Genomic DNA, 17980 nt, shown 5'->3' on the forward strand with positions numbered 1-17980 from the left:
GTGAAGGGCATGGCACCACTTTTGTAATATTCTTATCCAAAATAAATAATCCAAATTTAATCATGCAGAATCATGACAGGAATACAATTGAGGCATATTCTAGCCAATACCTGGCATAAGCTTTTAGGAAATGTTGATGTTGATGCCATGAAAGACAAAGAAGAAATGTCAGTCACTGGAGGAGAAGAAGGAGATGTAACACTAAATGCAATGTGGGACCCTGGATCTAATCCAGGACCTGCAAAAGGAAATGAACAAGAAAACAGAGCTTTCCACTCAGTCTGCCGTAAACTGTATTATATGTAACTTCTTTCTCCTCCACCCCTCCCCCTCCTCTTCCTCCTCCTCCTCTTCTTCCCCCTCCTCCTCCTCCATCCCCCCTCCTCCCCTGCCTCCTCCTCTTCCTCTTCCTCCTCCTCCTCCTCATCCTCCTCCTCTCCCTCCTCTTCCTGCTCTTGCTCCTCCTCCTCTTCCTCCTCCTCCTTCTTCCTCTCCTTGTTTCCTCCTCCTCTTCCTCCTCCTCTTCCTCTTCCTCCTCTTCCTCCTCACTTTTCTTGAAGTCCTCCTCCTCCTCCTCCTCCTCCTTCTTCTTCTTCTTCTTCTTCTTCTTCTTCTTCTTCTTCTTCTTCTTCTTCTTCTTCTGTTTTTGTCTTTTTGAGACAGGGAGAATCTCCTTGTAGCCCATAACTGGCCTGGAACACACTATGTAGACCCAGCTGGCCTGCCTCACGAGGGCTGGGATTAAAGACGTGCACTGCCGTGCCTGGTTCTCTTCTTATTCTTAACAACTGTGCTATGGTTGTATAAGATGTTAATATTTTAGAAAGCGGGGTGAAGGGTAGATGAGGAATAATATGGCTTGTTTTGAGACAGGCATCACTGTGTAGTCCAGGCTGGCTTCAAACTCATCATCTTCCTGCCTCAGCCTCCTGAGCACTGGGATTGCAGGTGTGTACTACTGCACTCACCTTTCTTGTGTTGCTTTTGTCACATTTTGCTAACTCTGAAATTGCTCCTAAATGATAAGCTAAGAAAGAAGAAAGATGCAGCATTTGGCAAATCTCTTGTGTTAGGTACTTTGTTTCAGTGAGAGAAAGCTGACTGAGGTAAGCGAGGAAAAGTGTACTTTGGCTTCTGGTCTTAGAGGCCTTAGTCCATAGTTGCTTGGTTCCATGTGGCAGCACGGTCTAGTACAGTGGGAACATGTGGTAGAGATGCTGCTCACATAATGGCATCCAGGAAGCAAAGAGAGAGGGAGAAAGGAGGGGTCAGAGTCCTAACATCCACTTCCAGTTCGAGTCTCCAATGCTCTGTCTTCCTCTGAGCAGGCCCTACCTCTTACAGATTCCACCATCTCCCAGTAGGAATATGAAGGGGCATCTGTCATCCCATTGATCACCAGGGTTGATTAGGCTGACCCAGCTAAGTGGGCCGATGTCTGCCTCCTCTCTCACTGCCCCACATGCCTCCCTTCTGAAGCTGTGGGCTCAGTTGAAAAGGATTACCTTTCCTCATAAAGGAGAACTGCTCTTCAGTCAAGGCAGCTAACTGAGTTCCCCTGCTAGAACCTCCAAACAAGCTCTCAAGGTCCACCATCTCCCAAGGGCACCACACGCTGATGATCAAACTTTGATACATGGAGTTTTGGAGCCATTTTGGATTCAAGCTACAGCATTCCTCATCTGTATGATAGGACGATCATCCCAACCTTCTTAAACAGTGTCACAAGGAGAAAACAGACTAGTGCAAAGAGCCCCATGAACGCATTCATCTGTAAAAAGTTATTCTTGCTGTTGGTAATAGCAACTCTACTGTCTGCTAAAACTTCAGAAGGGTTCCTGCCAAATCAAAAGCGTCTGGTTGCAAACCACTTCCAGCCACTCAGTATGCCCTCGTCCAGGGAAGTAATAATGCCGTCTTTGTGGCTAGATGACTGTTGTCAAGGAGATGGCTCCAGATAGCTCAAACAGCTGGGGGCAGTGATGCCACCTCCAGGCTTAGTAGAAAGAAAAACCACAGTGAGACAGACAGGGCAACAGCCTCTTTGTCCCTGACCATGAAACCACCACCACAAGGTGAAAAACAGCTTCCTATATGGTTTTTCCTTTGTGCAGTTGATTCTATTTTCAGTTTCAAGGTTTTAGCCTATAATCCATGAACATGGCCTCACTGAACAGGGCAAAGGATTAACCTTAGTGGGAACTTCCTAGAGGCTTATAGTTTGCAATCAGGTAATATACCATGTGAGCTTGACACTGCCCCCTACCCCTTATAATACATGAGAAAGCCAGGGTACAGCAAGGGGGAAGGAGTCTCAGGAAAGTTGGAGCCAAAATTCAGGTATCCAGACTTCTAGTCCTTCAGTCAGGCTGCTCAGGTAGCTTGAGGCAGTTGCTCGAGGAGTAGAGTGTGGTGAATATAACACTTACATACTGTGTCATACATATATACAGTGTACTGTGATTGCGTTCATGGCTCCCCCCACTCCTGATGGCCTTTTTCTTCTTCCCAACTAGCCTTTCTCCTACGTTTATGTCTGTTTTTCTCCCCTGAATCAAATTAAACTGAATTTAATTAGGGCTGCTCATAAGAGCACAGGTAGGAGGCTATTTATTGGAGCACGTGCAACTTATCAGTGGTTACACCACTGAAGAAAATAACACCTCTCCCTCCCTTGGCAATCATAGATGCCATGCCTGAATCAAATTCTAAGATGGAGACAGAAACAAACACACAGGGAAAACAGCCTGTTTGAAACATGTAGCACATTGGAGTTCTGGGGGACTGGAGCTCACAGCTCTAGTTCTTTCATGTTTGCAAACAGAGGGACAGGGAATGAGAATGAACATGAACATGGGAACTTATGGAATTTCTGCTGACAGTACCTAAAGACATCTCAGGTCTCCTCACAGAAACCCAGCGGGGTAGGTACTAGCCCATCCTCCAGATTGAACATTGAGCAAACCCTTCATTTGTTTAATAAGTATTTGAAAACATCTGCTAGGCGGCAGGCACAGTGCTATGGATAAGGACAGAGCAGTGAACAGTTCAGACCACAGTCCCTATGAAACTTCCCTTTGAGTGAAGGAGGAAAACACTAAAGAATCACAGAACTATATGGTCGCAAGCTGTAGTGAGTGCTACAAAGGTAAAATATAGGTTGCTGAGAAAGGATATTTAGATTAGAACATTCTGGATGGTCTCTTTTGGAAAGTAATTGATCAACTGCTTAGTTGAAGATTGAGGAAACTGAGGGTAAGAGATCTCTTCACAGTCACCATCTACCCAGTCATATTTATTTTTCTTTCCTCTTTTGGAGTTGCTAGGGATGGAACCCATACCTAGCCTGAGCATGCTAGGTATGCATTCCACAGATGCACATCTGAGGCGCTCTAGTTCAGCTCATTCACAGCCCTCCACTTTTTCTAGGACTTTCTCAACGCTGAGATGGAGAAGGACATTTCCTTTCTCTGCCTTAGCTTTGCCTAAATTATCTAGGTGTTTGGTAATAGCTTTGTACTTTAGGTAAGACAACTCAGGGTAGGCCACTGGTCCTCAAAAGGTCAGTTAAACAGACAAGTAATAGTGAAAAGCAGGAAAAGGAGATTGATTCAGTGTGGCCCCATTGGGAAGAGGAACAAGTAAAGAGGTCCAGTGAACCCCCTCAGTCCAGCTTTCCACATCTGATATGAGGTTTAGGTTTAAATAGAGGTCCTAATTAAGCATGATGAAGCAGTCTCAGGAAAGGTGTGGTCCTCTGTTGCAAGGTGGTATGACACGTTATCAGACTCTGTGAATCTCTCCCAGGGAGACAAGTTCCTCCTCTGGCTGACACCAGGCTTCAACCTTTTCTTTCTACCAGCAAGAGATTCCGGGTGAAATTTCAATTTCTTGGTTTTTTTCTTCCTTCTTTCTCTTCTGTCTTCCTCCACCTCCCCCACCCTACCTCTAGCAGAGCAAATGCACCTATATTAAGGAAAAGTGTGAAAGAACTCCAACCTGAATCCAGTTTCTTGGCTATCATTATTTTAATAGTGTGATAGCCAAAACATATTTGGGGGGTGGGGGTGGGCACACAAGAGTCTCAGAAATCGTCACTCCTTCCAAGAAGGTGGTTACCAGACTGGAGAGCTGGCTCAGCAGTTAGGAGCACTGGCTGTTCTTGCAGAAGACCCAGGTTGGAATCCCAGTGCCCACATGGAGGCTAACAGCCCTCTGTAACTCCAGTTCCAGGAGATCAGATGCCCTCTGCTGTCCTCTGCAGACATTATGCAACATGGGTGAACTTACTCACATTCAAGCATAACACTTAGGCACATAAAATAAAAATAATAAATAAATAAATAAATAAGAAAAATGTGGTTACAAACATGTTTAGAGAGAGCCCAGATCTCGATGGCAGGTGCTATGGGATCTGTTCCAGTGCAGAGTAAACTTCTGTATTACTTTGGGAAAATCATTTCTGCTCTCTGGGACTCAGTTTCGTGATGGAAGGTGTTAGCAGTCAATCAATTTACTGACTGAAGGTGTAGGAATCACGAAGTGAGAGCTGAGAGGTACTATGGCTGACCATTTGACTCATGGGGATGAGCTCCTTTCAACTAAGTGTGTAAATTACAGTTTGCATTAGGATTCCAAAGGTAGCGTTTTTCTAAATTGGGGCAGAACCCAATGATCTGAGTTTGAAATAAAGGCAGACGCCTTTTGGGTACAAGGACCCAAAGCATGTGTGTGTGTTGGGGGGTGGTGGTTCATGATTCTGGAAAAGAAACATCGAATTAAGAACTCCGAACTGTCTCATCTCCCGCTTAAATTAGCTGATCAGGGCCCGCGTTCACCCTCAACAAAGATGGCGCCTGTCCTGGCTTCAGCCTGAGTGCCTTCACACAAAAAAATGGAGGCCAACTTCGCTTTCCGTAGTTTTGCAGGTCCTAGCTCCAGGGCTCTGCCCTTAGTTAAGATGGCGCTCGATCACGCTTCCCTGCCAGGTTTCTGGCCTCAGCAGGGAGGCTTCACTGCGCGTTTCTGGGTGACCCCGCCTTGTTTCCGTAGGAAGAAGAGCCGGGAAAGATGGCGGCAGCTGCGGTTTGAATTCAAGTGGCGCCGCTTGACTCAGAACCAGAGCTGGGTTGGAGGGGGCGGGGACCTGGGGAGCTGGGCGCGTCACGACAGCCAGGGGAACTGGTGGCGTCGCCAGCCACCGACACCGGTGCCACCGTCACTTCTGTGTTCACGGTGGACTCGGGGATGGAAGAGAACGTCACCCTGCCCGGGACCCTCAGCGGCTGCAGGTGCGGCGCGCGAGTCGCGGCCGGGCGGTAGCTGGGCTGGGATTTCTCCGGAGAGGCCTTCGAGTTTGCCCTGCAGGATGTTGGCCAGGGCCTGTGTGTGGGGTCGGTGTCTTTGGGGATGGTACTTTTGGGGGGTCCATCTGCTGCTACTGAGCGTGGGGGGACCTGGGGGGGTGGTTTCCAACCTGCACCACGTTGGACTCTGGTATTCTGGAACATAGGGTTGAGAAGGTTAGCAAGAGGCTTTCTGAAAGAGTGGGATGAGGGGAGACTGGGGATCCATTAGTGGCGACTGGTTGGGGACAGGGACCTTAGGGCACTTGCGATTCATTCTAGTTTAGGAGTTTGCATTCACAGTGGGGAAAGTAGCCGGTATTTTAGTCTTTCTTTATGGGGTCACACAGTGGTCGCCCGGTCAGAGGCAACAGAGTACTGGACTGAATCTTGGCTAGAGGTGGACAGAACTCCGTTTAAGCCAGGCTTCCAAATTGAGTAGATGGGTGACCTAGTAGTGTAGTGCCTGAGACCTCCCCAGAGTTGAAAAGAATGTTACCGTTATACTATTACTATTACTACTAGCACTGTAACTCTTACTACAATGCTTGGGACTAGAAATGTACATTAGTTTAGCCATTTGGAAGGGGTAGTTGGCGTAAGAACTAAAAAAGCCCGGTGTCTAACGCAATAGAAGTGCAAATCCTCTCCCTTACCCTCCCTTACCTTTTCGGGATGGGTGCTGCACACTTTCCTGGTAACTAATCTCTTAACCTGATCTAGACCCTTCCAGGCCCCTTGCCACCTTCAGGATGAGGTTCTGAATACGGCTTCCAAGGACCTTCATGTTCTGGTCATCTGCCGCTGTAGCCTGCCCTCTCTCTAGTTTCCCAACCCTGTCTCTTCCTCGAGCCCTTTGCCCTGTGCCTGGTTGCGGAGTTCTGCGTCAGGAATGATCTTGCTGTGTTGTTCCTTGCTGCCTGGCCCGTGCACGTGCTGTTCTTGCTGCCTCAGTTGCCCTTCCTACCCCCCTTTTGCTTTATTAATACCTGTTATTTTTTTCAGGTCTCAGTTTAGGGGTCACTGCTAAGAAACCATCGCTGACATTCTGCATTCTTCTCTCCTGGGCCCGCTGCAGTGTTAAAACAGTTCTCACCTGTCACTGACCTTGTCCTAACTCTGTTGACAGTGACTAGTGACTAGCACGGTCCAAAAAATAATAATACAACCTGTGATACATACATATATATATATGTATATAATTTTTGGTAGCCACAAAATAGTAAAAAGTAAAAAAGAAATAAGTGAAAAAGTGAAGATTTTTCTTCCTTTTCTTGATGCTGGGATTGAGTTCAGGACCTTATGCGTGCTCAGCAAGTACTCTACCACAGAGCTGCAGCAGGTGAATGAACGGTGTATTCTTTTTGTTTATTTATTTTATGTGAATGAATGTATTGCCTGAATTGTAAGTGCAGTGCCCTCGGAGGTCAGAAGAGGGGATCCCCTGGGTGGTTGTTAGCTGCCATGTGGGTGCTGGGAACTGAACCCATATCCTCTTCAAGAGCAGCTAGTGCTCTTAACAGCTGAGCCATCTGGAGAGATGCCCCAAATAATGTGTTTTTATTTAGCTTAATATTTCCATATATTATTCCAACATAATCTACAGGAAAAATAGTTGACAAGATATTGTACATTCTTCTTTAATCTTAATGTTTGACATCTGGTATGAGATTTTTATACTTAGAACACTTCTCAGTTTGGACAAACCCCATTTGTGCTTCATGGATTTGTGTGGCTGGTGGCTTATGAATTAGATAGTACAGAGCTGGGGACCCATTTTAGAGCAGGGACTGGCTTTTGGTTCCTAGCCTGTTGTCTTGTGTACAATGGGAGCTGAGTGACTGAGCATGCAATGATCCTTTGAGGGGCTGCTGTTGTCTTCCTGTTACAGGTGAGACCACCGAGGCTCAGAGAGCTGAAATAAATGGTCTGGGTTCCCACAAAAAGTACATAAGTCAGGACTTAAATCCTGTCTTGTCTTCTGACTAGTCTGAACCAATCAGCCTGAGAGTGTTTAGGAGGCTCTTGTAGAGCACTTTAAGAGTGGCAGAAACATCCTGGGAGGGACAAGTTCTCTACTAGGAGACCACAACGGAAGAGAGTAATCCCTATGATAAATCCCACCTTTTTATTTTAATATGCTGCTTTCTGAGCACCCCTCTCTTGGTGATTTCCAAACTCAGTGTTTATAGATGAAACTGGAGCCCAGTTTGTCCTTGGACTTCTGTTGCGTTACCTTAGGGTGCATTATTTCCCCTGAACCTTATTCCTGTGAGTACCAAATAGCTTTAGCCCTGTATATTTTAGTTCTTGGGACCTTGCCCCCCTAAGACCTTTATGTGTAGAAAGACTTGGCAGTTGAGATGGCAGTCTAAATCCTGGCTCAGCCACTTACTAGGTGTACTGTTTTGAGAAGTCAGCCCTCCAAGCCTCAGTTTCTCTTTGGTGTTTTATTGATGGCTATGTGGATGAGGTGAGAATGTACATAGTAAGTACTTGGCACCTACTGGGGCAGAGTGTGAACGCAACTGTTTTTTCATACTGATGCCACAGCGCGCTGTTGGCTGGACAGGATCCTTAGTACTGCAGCCTTCAGCTCATCGCTTTGCATGCCAAGAGTCTGCCTGTGCCCAGCTGTGAGTGTCCTGTGGCCCAAACCCAGGCTTATTCAATCACGGCTGGCTCCAGTTCAGGGCCACTGAGTGCTTGCTGCCGGGTTGGGAGCAGACTGGAAGGAAATGTTTTGCCATAAGCACAAGTTTATGTTTGTACCTCATGGATGCCAGGAGAAGCAGTTAGAAATCAGATAAAGGTATCCCTGGGCTACAAGACTTGAGGACAGCAGTGGTTCATTCCTCACTGAGCCTTACAGCATGTAGAGGCTCTGCCCATGTTTGTTGAAAGAACCAATTTTGTTCAGTCTGTTTATGGAAAGATGTGGTAAAGTTCCCATATTCACTGCTGAAGTGCTGCTGTGTGATCAGTGTGCACACTGACTGTCCATTGCTACACTCTTTGGAGAACACAGTTTGGAATTAATGTTTAAAAATTCCCCCTGCCCCCCTTTTTAAACCGGTATATCAAGATACAATTTAGGGGCTAATGATATGGTTCAGTTGGTAAAGTGCTTATCTTGCAAGCATGAGGACCCTAGTTTGATCCCCAGAACGCACATTCAAAGTGCTGGGCATGGTAGTGCATGCTTGTAGTCATGGTGCTGGGGAGGCTGAGATAGACGGATGCCTGGGTCTTCCTGGTAGCCAGCTTAGCCTAATTGGTGAGTCCCAGTAAGAGACCGCCTCAAAAACCAAAGCAAAAAGTGAACAACAGCAGCTGCAACAGAAAACCAAGGCAAACGGTTCTGGGGGGGTGACACCTGAGGTCGACTTCTGGCCTCCAGATATATCTGCATGTGCGTGTGCACACACACACACACACACACACACACACACACAGAGTGCGCCCCACATGAACAGGCATACACGTTTGTAATTTGCATGCCGTATAGCTTATCTATTTAAACTATTGACTGTAAATAAACTATGGAGTTGTGCAACCATCACGTCACCATAGCCCAGTTTTAGAACATTTTCATTATTCCGAAAGAAGCCCTGTGCCTATTAGCAATCCTTCCTGCGTCTTCCTCTGGCCCTGCTGTCTCTATCTCAGGCCCCCATACCCACAGTTTATTTTTTCCTCCATAGAGCTGTGTGTTCATATAAAACTTCCATTATGCATTCTTTAGTGAGGTTCACCCATGCTGTAGTGTGTATCACTGCATTTCTTTCTGTGGCAGATAATATTCCATTGTTCCCATGTACCACATTTCTTCATTCATGTCAGTGGACGTTTGGGGTGGTTTCTGTTTTTTGTCATTATGAGTGACAGAAATAACAACGGTTATTTGTGTCTGAGTTTTTGTGTGGACGTGTGAATTTTCGGCTGTCTTGGATTCCACCCAGGAGGGGAACTGCGGGATGCAAACTCTGCACTTAGTCTTTTGAGGACTGCCAAGCTCTGTTCTGAAGCAGCGGCACCATTTGTCACTCTCACCAACAGCGTTTGAAGGTTCTAGTCTTCTGCACATGTTCCCCAGCACTTGTCGTTGTCTAGTTTTTTTTTGACATGGTATGCCATTGTGGAATTGATTTACACTTCTGTGGTGACATGATATTAAATGTCTTTTTCATGTGCTTATTAGCCATTTGTTTTTTTTTTTTTTTTTTTGGTGGAATGTGTAGAATCTTTGCTTAGTTTGAAAATAAATGTATTTCGACTGATTTGTTTCACTTCTTGGTATCTACTCAAGAGGTATCCTTGTACATAATGGGACCTGTGTGATGCTATGCAGCCAACATGAAAAGCTCATAGGAAAACTTGGAAACAAGTTGAATTTCTGTCAGTAGGGGATTGGGTAAATACACATGCTTTCAAAGTGTCTTTTAGACTGCAACCCCTTGCTAGCTCATGAAACTCAACTTAGTAAGCTACAACCAGACTTTTAAAAAGTAGAAGGTAACAGACAAGGTTTCAGGAATTAAGGAATTCTTTTATGGGTTATGGTCAGTAAAGTCTCCTGTTGCAGGGTGCTTCCTGGGTGTTGCTAGCTGGAAGCAGACTCAAGTGTACGTCACTAGAACACCTTGAGGGTTAGTCTTTAGTTAGAGGAAAGTGTTCAGCATGACAGGCACAGTTTTCTTGGTTTTATTTTATTTTATTTGTGTGTGTGTGTGTGTGTGTGTGTGTGTGTGTAGAATGGGAGCTGCCCGACACGGGTGCTGGGACTCAAACTCAGGTCTTCTGGAAGAGCAGTAGGTACTCTTAAACACAGCCATTTCTCCGGCCCCTCCCCTGCACTTCAAATGGGATGGTAACTACCCATATCAAAGGGTTCCTAAAAGGGAGGTCATGTGTGTACAGCATCCAAATTAACTACTGGCACATGCGGTCATGAATAAATGTTAGCTCTTTTCTAAGCTCAGATCTCCTAAATAAGACCTAAGCAGTCAGTGACAAGCAAGCAGTCAGTATTGCCCAGAACCTCCTAATCTAACACTTTAGCCTGACCATACCTGTTCATGCTGTCCATCCATCTCCTGTGATCCATAAAAAGTGAAAACTGAGCCAGGCACACACTTTTAATCCCAGCACTTGGGAGAAAGAGACAGGCAGATCTCTGTGAGACTGAGGCCAGCCTGGTCTCCATAGTGAATTCCAGACCAGCTGGGGCTACACTGTTCTGCATCTGACTGTTATGAGGGTGCAAAGATGAGTTAGCCAGTGGTTTCTGTGATCAAGGAGTTTACAAGAGAAAATTCAGTAGAGAAATACCTTCTGTTTGGCAAATGTTAGGAGAGACTGGAACCTTTGATTAGAATTTTGATTTTCACTTAAAAATCAGAGTAGCTTTATTTTATTTCGCACAGTTTGCTTGGTTTTATTTTATTTTATTTGTGTGTGTATGTATGAGAATGTGCCTATGAACAGGAACATGCATGTTCCTCTCTCTCCGCCTTATTTTTTGAGGCAGAGTCTCAACCTGCAGCTCGCCTGTTTTCGCTTGACTGACCAATCAGAAAAGCCCCCAGAATCTGCTGATGAATACCCCACCCCCAGCCTGCATTTGTCTTATTTTAAGCGAGAGAATAAAATGATGTTTGTATGTATGTAAATGCCTAGGCAAAAGTGTGAATGCTGCCTTATTTCTGACATCAGTGGTTACCTCTTAGGGAGGGACTGGATTGGGAATCTTTAGGGAAGGGAGAGCTTTAGGTGTACCTGTAATTTTTATCTTTGTGTATTTCTTCTCTAAAATGAGTGGAATAGAATGAAAAAGAAGTTGTTCAGAGACAAACAAAAGTACACTCATTGATGTGACCGTTTTCTTAGTGTGACGTCCATTTTCAGCCCTGGCTCTGGTGACCCTGCCAGCCCTCTTTGGGTCTTCTAGTGGAAAAGGACAGTTGTTGCGGGCAGGTAGAAGCACAGAAAGTGATGTCTCCTCCAGGGTGGCAATAAAACAAGTCAGAAGGTTGGGGTAGAGAAGCGCCCATTCCCCTGGGCCCAGAGCCTATCTCTCCCAGCACATGGTGGGTGCTTGGGATGGTGCATTTTAAGAATGCCCATCCATCCATTTGGCTAAGAGCGATGGCCATGTGCTATGTGAAGCCCTGGAAGCCCCTTGCTTGGAGTCATTCAGCCCTCTCCATCTCCACCCTCGTCCCTGCCTGGCCTTAGTGAGAGGGGGGATTGAAAAAAGGTTAATGGGTTTTCTACTTTTACTTTTGGGAACTGCTTTTCATTAGAGAAGGAAGGAAGGAAAGAGAAAGAAAGGGAAAAGAAAATTGAAGGCACTGTTTAAAAAATTAGCACCCATATAGAAAGTGGTGCTTGAATTTGATTTTAATAAAAAAATTATTTTTATTTTATGTGTATGAGTGTATTGCCTGCATGTACTTAAGTGTTGTGTAATGTCCACAGAGGTCAGAAGAGGGCATCAAATCCCCTGGAACTGGAGTTATGGATGGTTGTTAACCACCATGTGGGTGCTGGGATTCGAACCTGGGTCTTCTGCAAGAGTAGCCAGTGCTCTTCACCTCTGAGCCATCTCTTCAGCCCCTGATTTTAACTAAAGAAATTCAGTTTAGAGAATGGACTTTGTTCTTTTAGTAATGCTTATTGGGAGAAGTTGAAAATGATAGAAAATTAAGATGGAGGAAAATGTCGCATTCTTTTACACGTGGTATTTTTGGTATTCATAGCTCACCAAGTTTCTAAAAAAGATTTGGAGTGATTTTATGTGTATTTTCTCATGATTGGGGATGTTCTACTTAGGTTTTTTTCAGTTATCTTTAGAGCAGACCTCTTTTGAGTAATCATTTTCTTGATGTTGGCTTTTTGTGATATTTTTAGTTTTTGCTTGTTCCTGATCTTGAAGGTCTGTTCCAGTTTGAAAGTTTGTTGATCAGGGGTTGTCTGAGCATCAGAATGCATATTTCGAGGCAGGAGGAACGGGTTGCTTTGGAGCAGGGCAGAGCTTCCGTTTGATCTTAGTATGCAGGTTGGGACAGGGAGGCATTCCAGGAGTTTAGATGGAAAAGACTTGGATTCTGGACTTGATTCTCTACCTCACTGCCGTGTGACTGTGGTTGGGACACTGAAACTGCCCATGCATCAGCCTTTGACAAATGCACGTACCCTCAGGCCACTGGAGGCTGTGAAAGAGTGTAAATATTTTATAAACTGTAAAGCACTGTGGGCCACAGGGTGACAGAGCTACTCTGCTCTCATTTGCGGAGCACCCATATATGCCAGGCACCTTGCTGGGCACCGTGTGCCTTGTTTATTTGCTAGTTGCTCTGTGACATGGAGGAACTACTGTGAATAGACTCTGCTGTTCTGTTGTGACCGAAGGACATGAGACTTGGAGAAGCGCATGCAGAACGTAGCACATAATGTGCTGATTTCTAGAAGTTTAACTTTGTTGATGGTGATAAAACAACAGATTCTGTTTGGATTTTACAGGTGTCTCTGTATAGTATGTACAGAAACCCAAGTGTTTTGTGCCTGGCACAGCACTTTTATACTTGCATATACTTTTACATATGAACAAATCGGTGACTGACCCCAGTGAACTGACACTAAAGCTAGAGCTCAGCTCCGGCCTGAAAAAAGCCTAAATTCTTTTTTTCTTTTTTTGGACAGGGTCTTATTGTGTAGCCTCGGCTGGCCTGGAATTCACTGTGTAGGCCAGGCTGGCCTGGAACTCAAGGAGATTCACCTGCCTTTGCCTCCCAGTGCTGGGACTAAAGGTGTATACCACCATGCCCTGCTCAAAGGCTGAATTCTTTTCTTTTCTGTTTTTTTGTTTTTAAAGATTTATTTTTAATTGTGTGTATATGTGTATATGTGTGTGTCTGTGTATGTGCTTGTGAATGCAGGTGTCCATGGAGGCCAGACGTGTCAGATCCCCCTGGAGCTGAAGTAACAGGTGGTTGTGAGCCACTGGATGCGTTTCCCAGCCACTGGGAAACAAACTCCGGTCCTCTGTAAGAACAGTATGTGCTCTTAACCACTGAGCCATCTTTCCAACCCTAAAACCTGAATTCTTAAGCTTGGTCCTTCCTGCTTCCCAGGTAGCTTGGCCAGGTGTCCACAGCCTGATGACTGTCACATGCAGTCCAGGTGGTCATAACGGTGTCTCTGCTGTTCAGGTGCCAGCTCATCTCTCATCTACTGTGTTCTCTCCTAGTGGCCTTCTCCCTGTTCAGCCAGGTGACCTGGATGGTATCAGTGCTGCTGGCTCGGGAAATGGAGGTAAGTACCCAAGCCAGCCTTTCTCTTAAGAGAAGGGAAGTAGGTCCAGACCGTGAGCATCTGAGGCTTGCACTTGGGCATTCACCCTCTCTGGCCCAGAGCCTGCCTGGCTTGGCACATGGTGGGGACACATGTGTGTGCTGATTTTCCCTCCACTGTCTTTCATAAACATGAACCACAGGAATCCATGTCCTCTGGCTTGAGTTTCACTTTCTGCTACAAGCAGTGTCCACTGAACTGAGCAGCAATGTGGCAGCTGGACATTGAATTAGTGACCAGCCCTGGAACTGGGCTTCTGTTGGTTTCCACTGCCGAGTGCCTGAGGCCCCGGGGAGCAGTGTCTGGATTTGAGTGTGCCGTGGTCTGCTTGGCAGGCTGCTGGCTGAGGCCGAGCTGCTCTTTCAGGCCTCCTGCTCATGAAGTAGCCGCATATACCTCAGGAGCCATTGCTGAGGACATTTGCGGCGCATTGTATTTAAGCTGGACTGTGTGGAGCCTGCAGTCTGTGTCTTGCATTCTTCATAATTTTCATTTCTGAAAGAAACCTATCCTGTCCTGTGTGGGTAGTTCTAATAATTTGCCTTGTTGAAATATCTTCAAGATATTTTGACTTGTGTTTTTTCCTCTCCTCTGAAGTGATGAGATGTGTGCAAAAAGAAGCTTTTGAAGTATACAGGATGAGAATCACAAAGTTTATTTCTGGGGAATTCTGTACCTTATAGGCCACCCTCAGATTTTCCTTTGGGACCTGTTAACTTTTACTTGAAACAGAAAATCTGGTAAGCCTGGTTTCTGTTCTTACTGGAGTGGAGAGCTGTGAGGCAGACCCCGGAGTTCAGCCCACGGTGCACCTGTGTTTCATGCCAGACTCTAGGCTGAGCTTTGGGATTCACCTTGGAACACCGTGACAGCCAAGCTGAGAACAGATAGACAGAAGTTATTCTGATAAATCATGTGACCAGGGTTAGGAGTGAAGCATAAGGCATTGTGAGGGGGTGCAAATGAGAGGGAGTCAGGTCAGAGCTTCCCAAGGAACTGATCATTGGAGCAGAGACTTGGAGTAAGACTGAGGTAGGGAAGGAGGGGGACAAGCATCCCTGACACAGGTGTCAGAGCAGCAATCGAGGACAGGAAAACACTGTTCCCCAGCCAGGCGCACAGAGCTCCGCACAGCCTGCCTCTGCCCATGCCTGCCCCTTACTGTGCCTGGGCTCTGCTGTTCTCTGCCTGCTGCATTGAGAGCTCAGCTCAAAGCTCACCACCTTCTTTGGCTCTTCCTGGGCTCCTTAGCCACACTTTCCCTCTGAACATAAGCATTTCATTCCATTTCTTCCTGTTGATGTCTTTTAAAGTATCTGGAATTAAACTGGTTCTCACCCACTTATACTCATCCTGGCCTAACTGTGAGGACTTTGGTCTGGATCAGCCCATCTTCTCTCAGCTGCTCTCCTTGTTTCTGTGTGGAGCCTTTTACAGTCTGTCTGTTCTCTGCAAGGCAGCCAGAGGGAGCCTGTGGAAGCCTGAATGTGCTCTTGCTGAGTCCTCCAGCCGCACCTCAGACCCACTGGGCATGCTCCTACCTCAAGTCCCTGCACTGGCTGCTGCTCAAGCCTAAACGCGGCCTTTTCAGTGAGCTCTTCCTTAATCATTGCACTTAAAGCCACAACCCCCACCTTGCTTCTGGCATTTTCCACTTTATTTTTCTGTATGGTAACTCACCTGTTAGCATTGTATGATGGCCTGATTGTCTGCTTCCTCTGGAATCTCGGCTCATTTGTTTCTTAGAGTAGACAGATCCAGAAAGCCCTGGCAGGAAGCAGCCTCTCAGTACAGTGTATCGTTCAGTCACTTAGCACACACTTACTAGTACCCACAGAGCACCAGACTCTCTGCTCAGTGTCAGGACAGTTTGTTTACCTCCACTTTGCCCACTTGTCTGGGAAGCTCAGGTGCAGAATTGCTGTCCCCTTCACCATTGTTTCCCCAGCACACAGGCTGATGCTTGGTGCAGAGCAGGTGTGGTAAATGTTTGATGAATTAGGGAAGCTCTGGAGGGATGGGGACTGGCAGACTTTGTGCTTGCTCCACAGCACGGTTGGAGCTTCCCGTCTGCCTGCTTTTGGAAGTCAACTGTTTTGAAACATACAAAGCCTCTGCATGCCGAGTTGTTTATGAGGCTGTTTTCGTGTGGCAGCAGAGGAGTTGAGAAGCTGTGACAGATTTTGGGCTTTGTGTATGGCCTGTAAAGCCTGAAATGTGATTGGTATTTTAAGAAAGTTTGCCAACTGCTGTCATGTCAGTCAGACTTGGTCCTCACTGACATGTGAGGAGGAGGAGGAGGTCTGTGTCAGGACAGTCCGCTTGGCCACATGCCCTGTGTATTTTCTAGGTTTGTTCCTTTGATACACTTTATTTGGTTATGTTGGGGACAATTTGGATAAATTTTCAATATTGGTGAGTCAGTGATTGAGAACATTCCCTGCATGCAAATCAGTAAATCCCAACAGGCAGGAAGTGCCAGCAGGGTGTACTGTGGATGCTGTTCTGGCTTGCTTTTCTCTGGGCTCTGTCCATAGTAGGAATATTGGGCAGCCTGCATGCCATTACCCTTCTTTGTATCTGTTCTGCTTTTTTCTAGTGCTCCCATGTGTGTCCGAAGAAAAGGTTTCTCCCACCAGAGCCCGGAACATGAAGGACTTTGAAAATGTAAGTGGACATAACAAATTATTGTCCCTAACAAATCATGTCTACTGTCACCGTGCAGCCAGGCCCAGGAGACAGCTGTTTTCTTGAGAACTGTCTAAGCCAAGTAATGCCAGAAATAGGGGAGAGGTGGGGACAGGCAGAGTGCCACATGGCAGGGGCCTTCATGGCATAGGGCCTTGTCCACGAGGCTGTTTCATGTACACACAACCAGCCTTTTACACAGAGGCCTCTGATAGATTTTGACAAGTAACTGGTTTGTTTCTGGTGTCCTGAAGATGAGGGCTTTGCCTTATTGCACAGTGAAGGGGAGCTGACAATAACAAAGGTGCATTGTTTATAGATCCTGGGTAATCCTTGCTACAACTCATGCAGTGTTTTATCCTGGTCCCACTTTATAGATAAGGAGCTGTTAGAGTAGGAGAGACTCATTTATAGTCATATAATAAGTACATAAGAAGCAGAGCTAGGATTCAAATTCACTTTAAAAAAAAATCAGTGTTTTTTTAAAACTCATTTTTATTTTTCATTTTTTATTGTTTGAACTGTGCTATGTGTATATTTTATGGGGTGTTGTGTGTGTATGTGGTGTATGCATGTATGTGCAAGTGTGTATCTGTGTGTATCTTTGTGAAGGTCAGAGGAGTGTGTCGAGTATCTTCCTCTGTCACTCTCCATCTCATTCCCCTGGGACTGGGTCTCACTGAACCAGATCCTTGTGTTTCCAGCTAGGCTGACTGACCAGCAAGATCTCGGCATCTTCCTGTCTCTGCCCCTCAGTGCTCTGTGGCTGCACCCAGCTTTTTTTATGTGGATGCTGGGGGATTTGAACTTGGGGCCTCTCATGAAGGCATAGCAGGTGCTCTAACCCACTGAACCATCTCCCCAGCCCCTGAATTCAGGTTTTTAGCTTTTCCAGAGTCATTATTGTTTCTGCTGCTCTCTCTGCCCCTCTACTTGTGTCTTATAGACTCTGTGGCTGGCGAAAGGAATGCAAGTAGCCTGTACCCACTACTTGTTGGACTGGTCTGAGGATGGATTACTTGGTGATAGATTCGGCCTTGATGCTTAATGTCTTCCAGCATTGTGTCTTTCATTTGTTAGTGGGTGGGAGTTCGTTGTCAAGTAACAGGAAAATAAGGTGATTTTCCCAATTCCAGTTCTCTTTAACAAGTTGCCTGCTCAATGCTCTCATTTATCATGGGAAGAATTAGGCCTTCTTCATCTGTAGCCAAATAGAATCCATACCTTGCACGACACGGGCGATATATTTCAGAGAGAAGACGGAGGGCACAGGAGAAGGACGCTCCACAATTACGTTTCTCTCTTCCCAGTTGTCTTTACAGAACAGAGCGGTGCTGTCTCTGGATTTAATTTAGAATACTCATTACTGCTAATAGTTCTCTGCAAACCACCAGTGACCAACTGAAGAAATGACTTGTCAGATCTCTAATGGAAACAAGTAATTTTTGAGCTTTGAATTGTTATAGTTTTAGCTGTACAATGTGATGTATGCTGTGGGGTCTGGGGCCTGAACCGAATGAGATTTGATTATTCCACATTGTGTATAATTAAAATATGCTCTACTGTTAAATGGTTATTTCTGTTTTATCTTA

The 17980-nt window shown here is 45.8% G+C and overlaps 1 protein-coding gene across 6 annotated transcripts in view; it reads left to right on the forward strand.

Annotated features, from left to right (window-relative positions):
• The first annotated feature begins 5067 nt into the window (after positions 1-5067).
• Cdk5rap2 (CDK5 regulatory subunit associated protein 2) overlaps positions 5068-17980 on the forward strand; it is a 209865-nt gene continuing 196952 nt past the window's right edge. For all 6 annotated transcript variants that reach the window (XM_029563710.1, XM_029563713.1, XM_029563711.1 and 3 more), the window contains exons 1-3: positions 5068-5291; positions 13597-13661; positions 16300-16367. In XM_029563710.1, coding sequence (XP_029419570.1) covers positions 5248-5291; positions 13597-13661; positions 16300-16367 — 177 coding nt within the window. In that variant the 5' untranslated portion in view covers positions 5068-5247. The remainder of the gene's footprint in view (positions 5292-13596; positions 13662-16299; positions 16368-17980) is intronic.

This window comes from Nannospalax galili, unplaced genomic scaffold (genome assembly GCF_000622305.1).
Source record: "Nannospalax galili isolate Female #2095 unplaced genomic scaffold, S.galili_v1.0 scaffold34, whole genome shotgun sequence".
NCBI lineage: Eukaryota > Metazoa > Chordata > Mammalia > Rodentia > Spalacidae > Nannospalax > Nannospalax galili.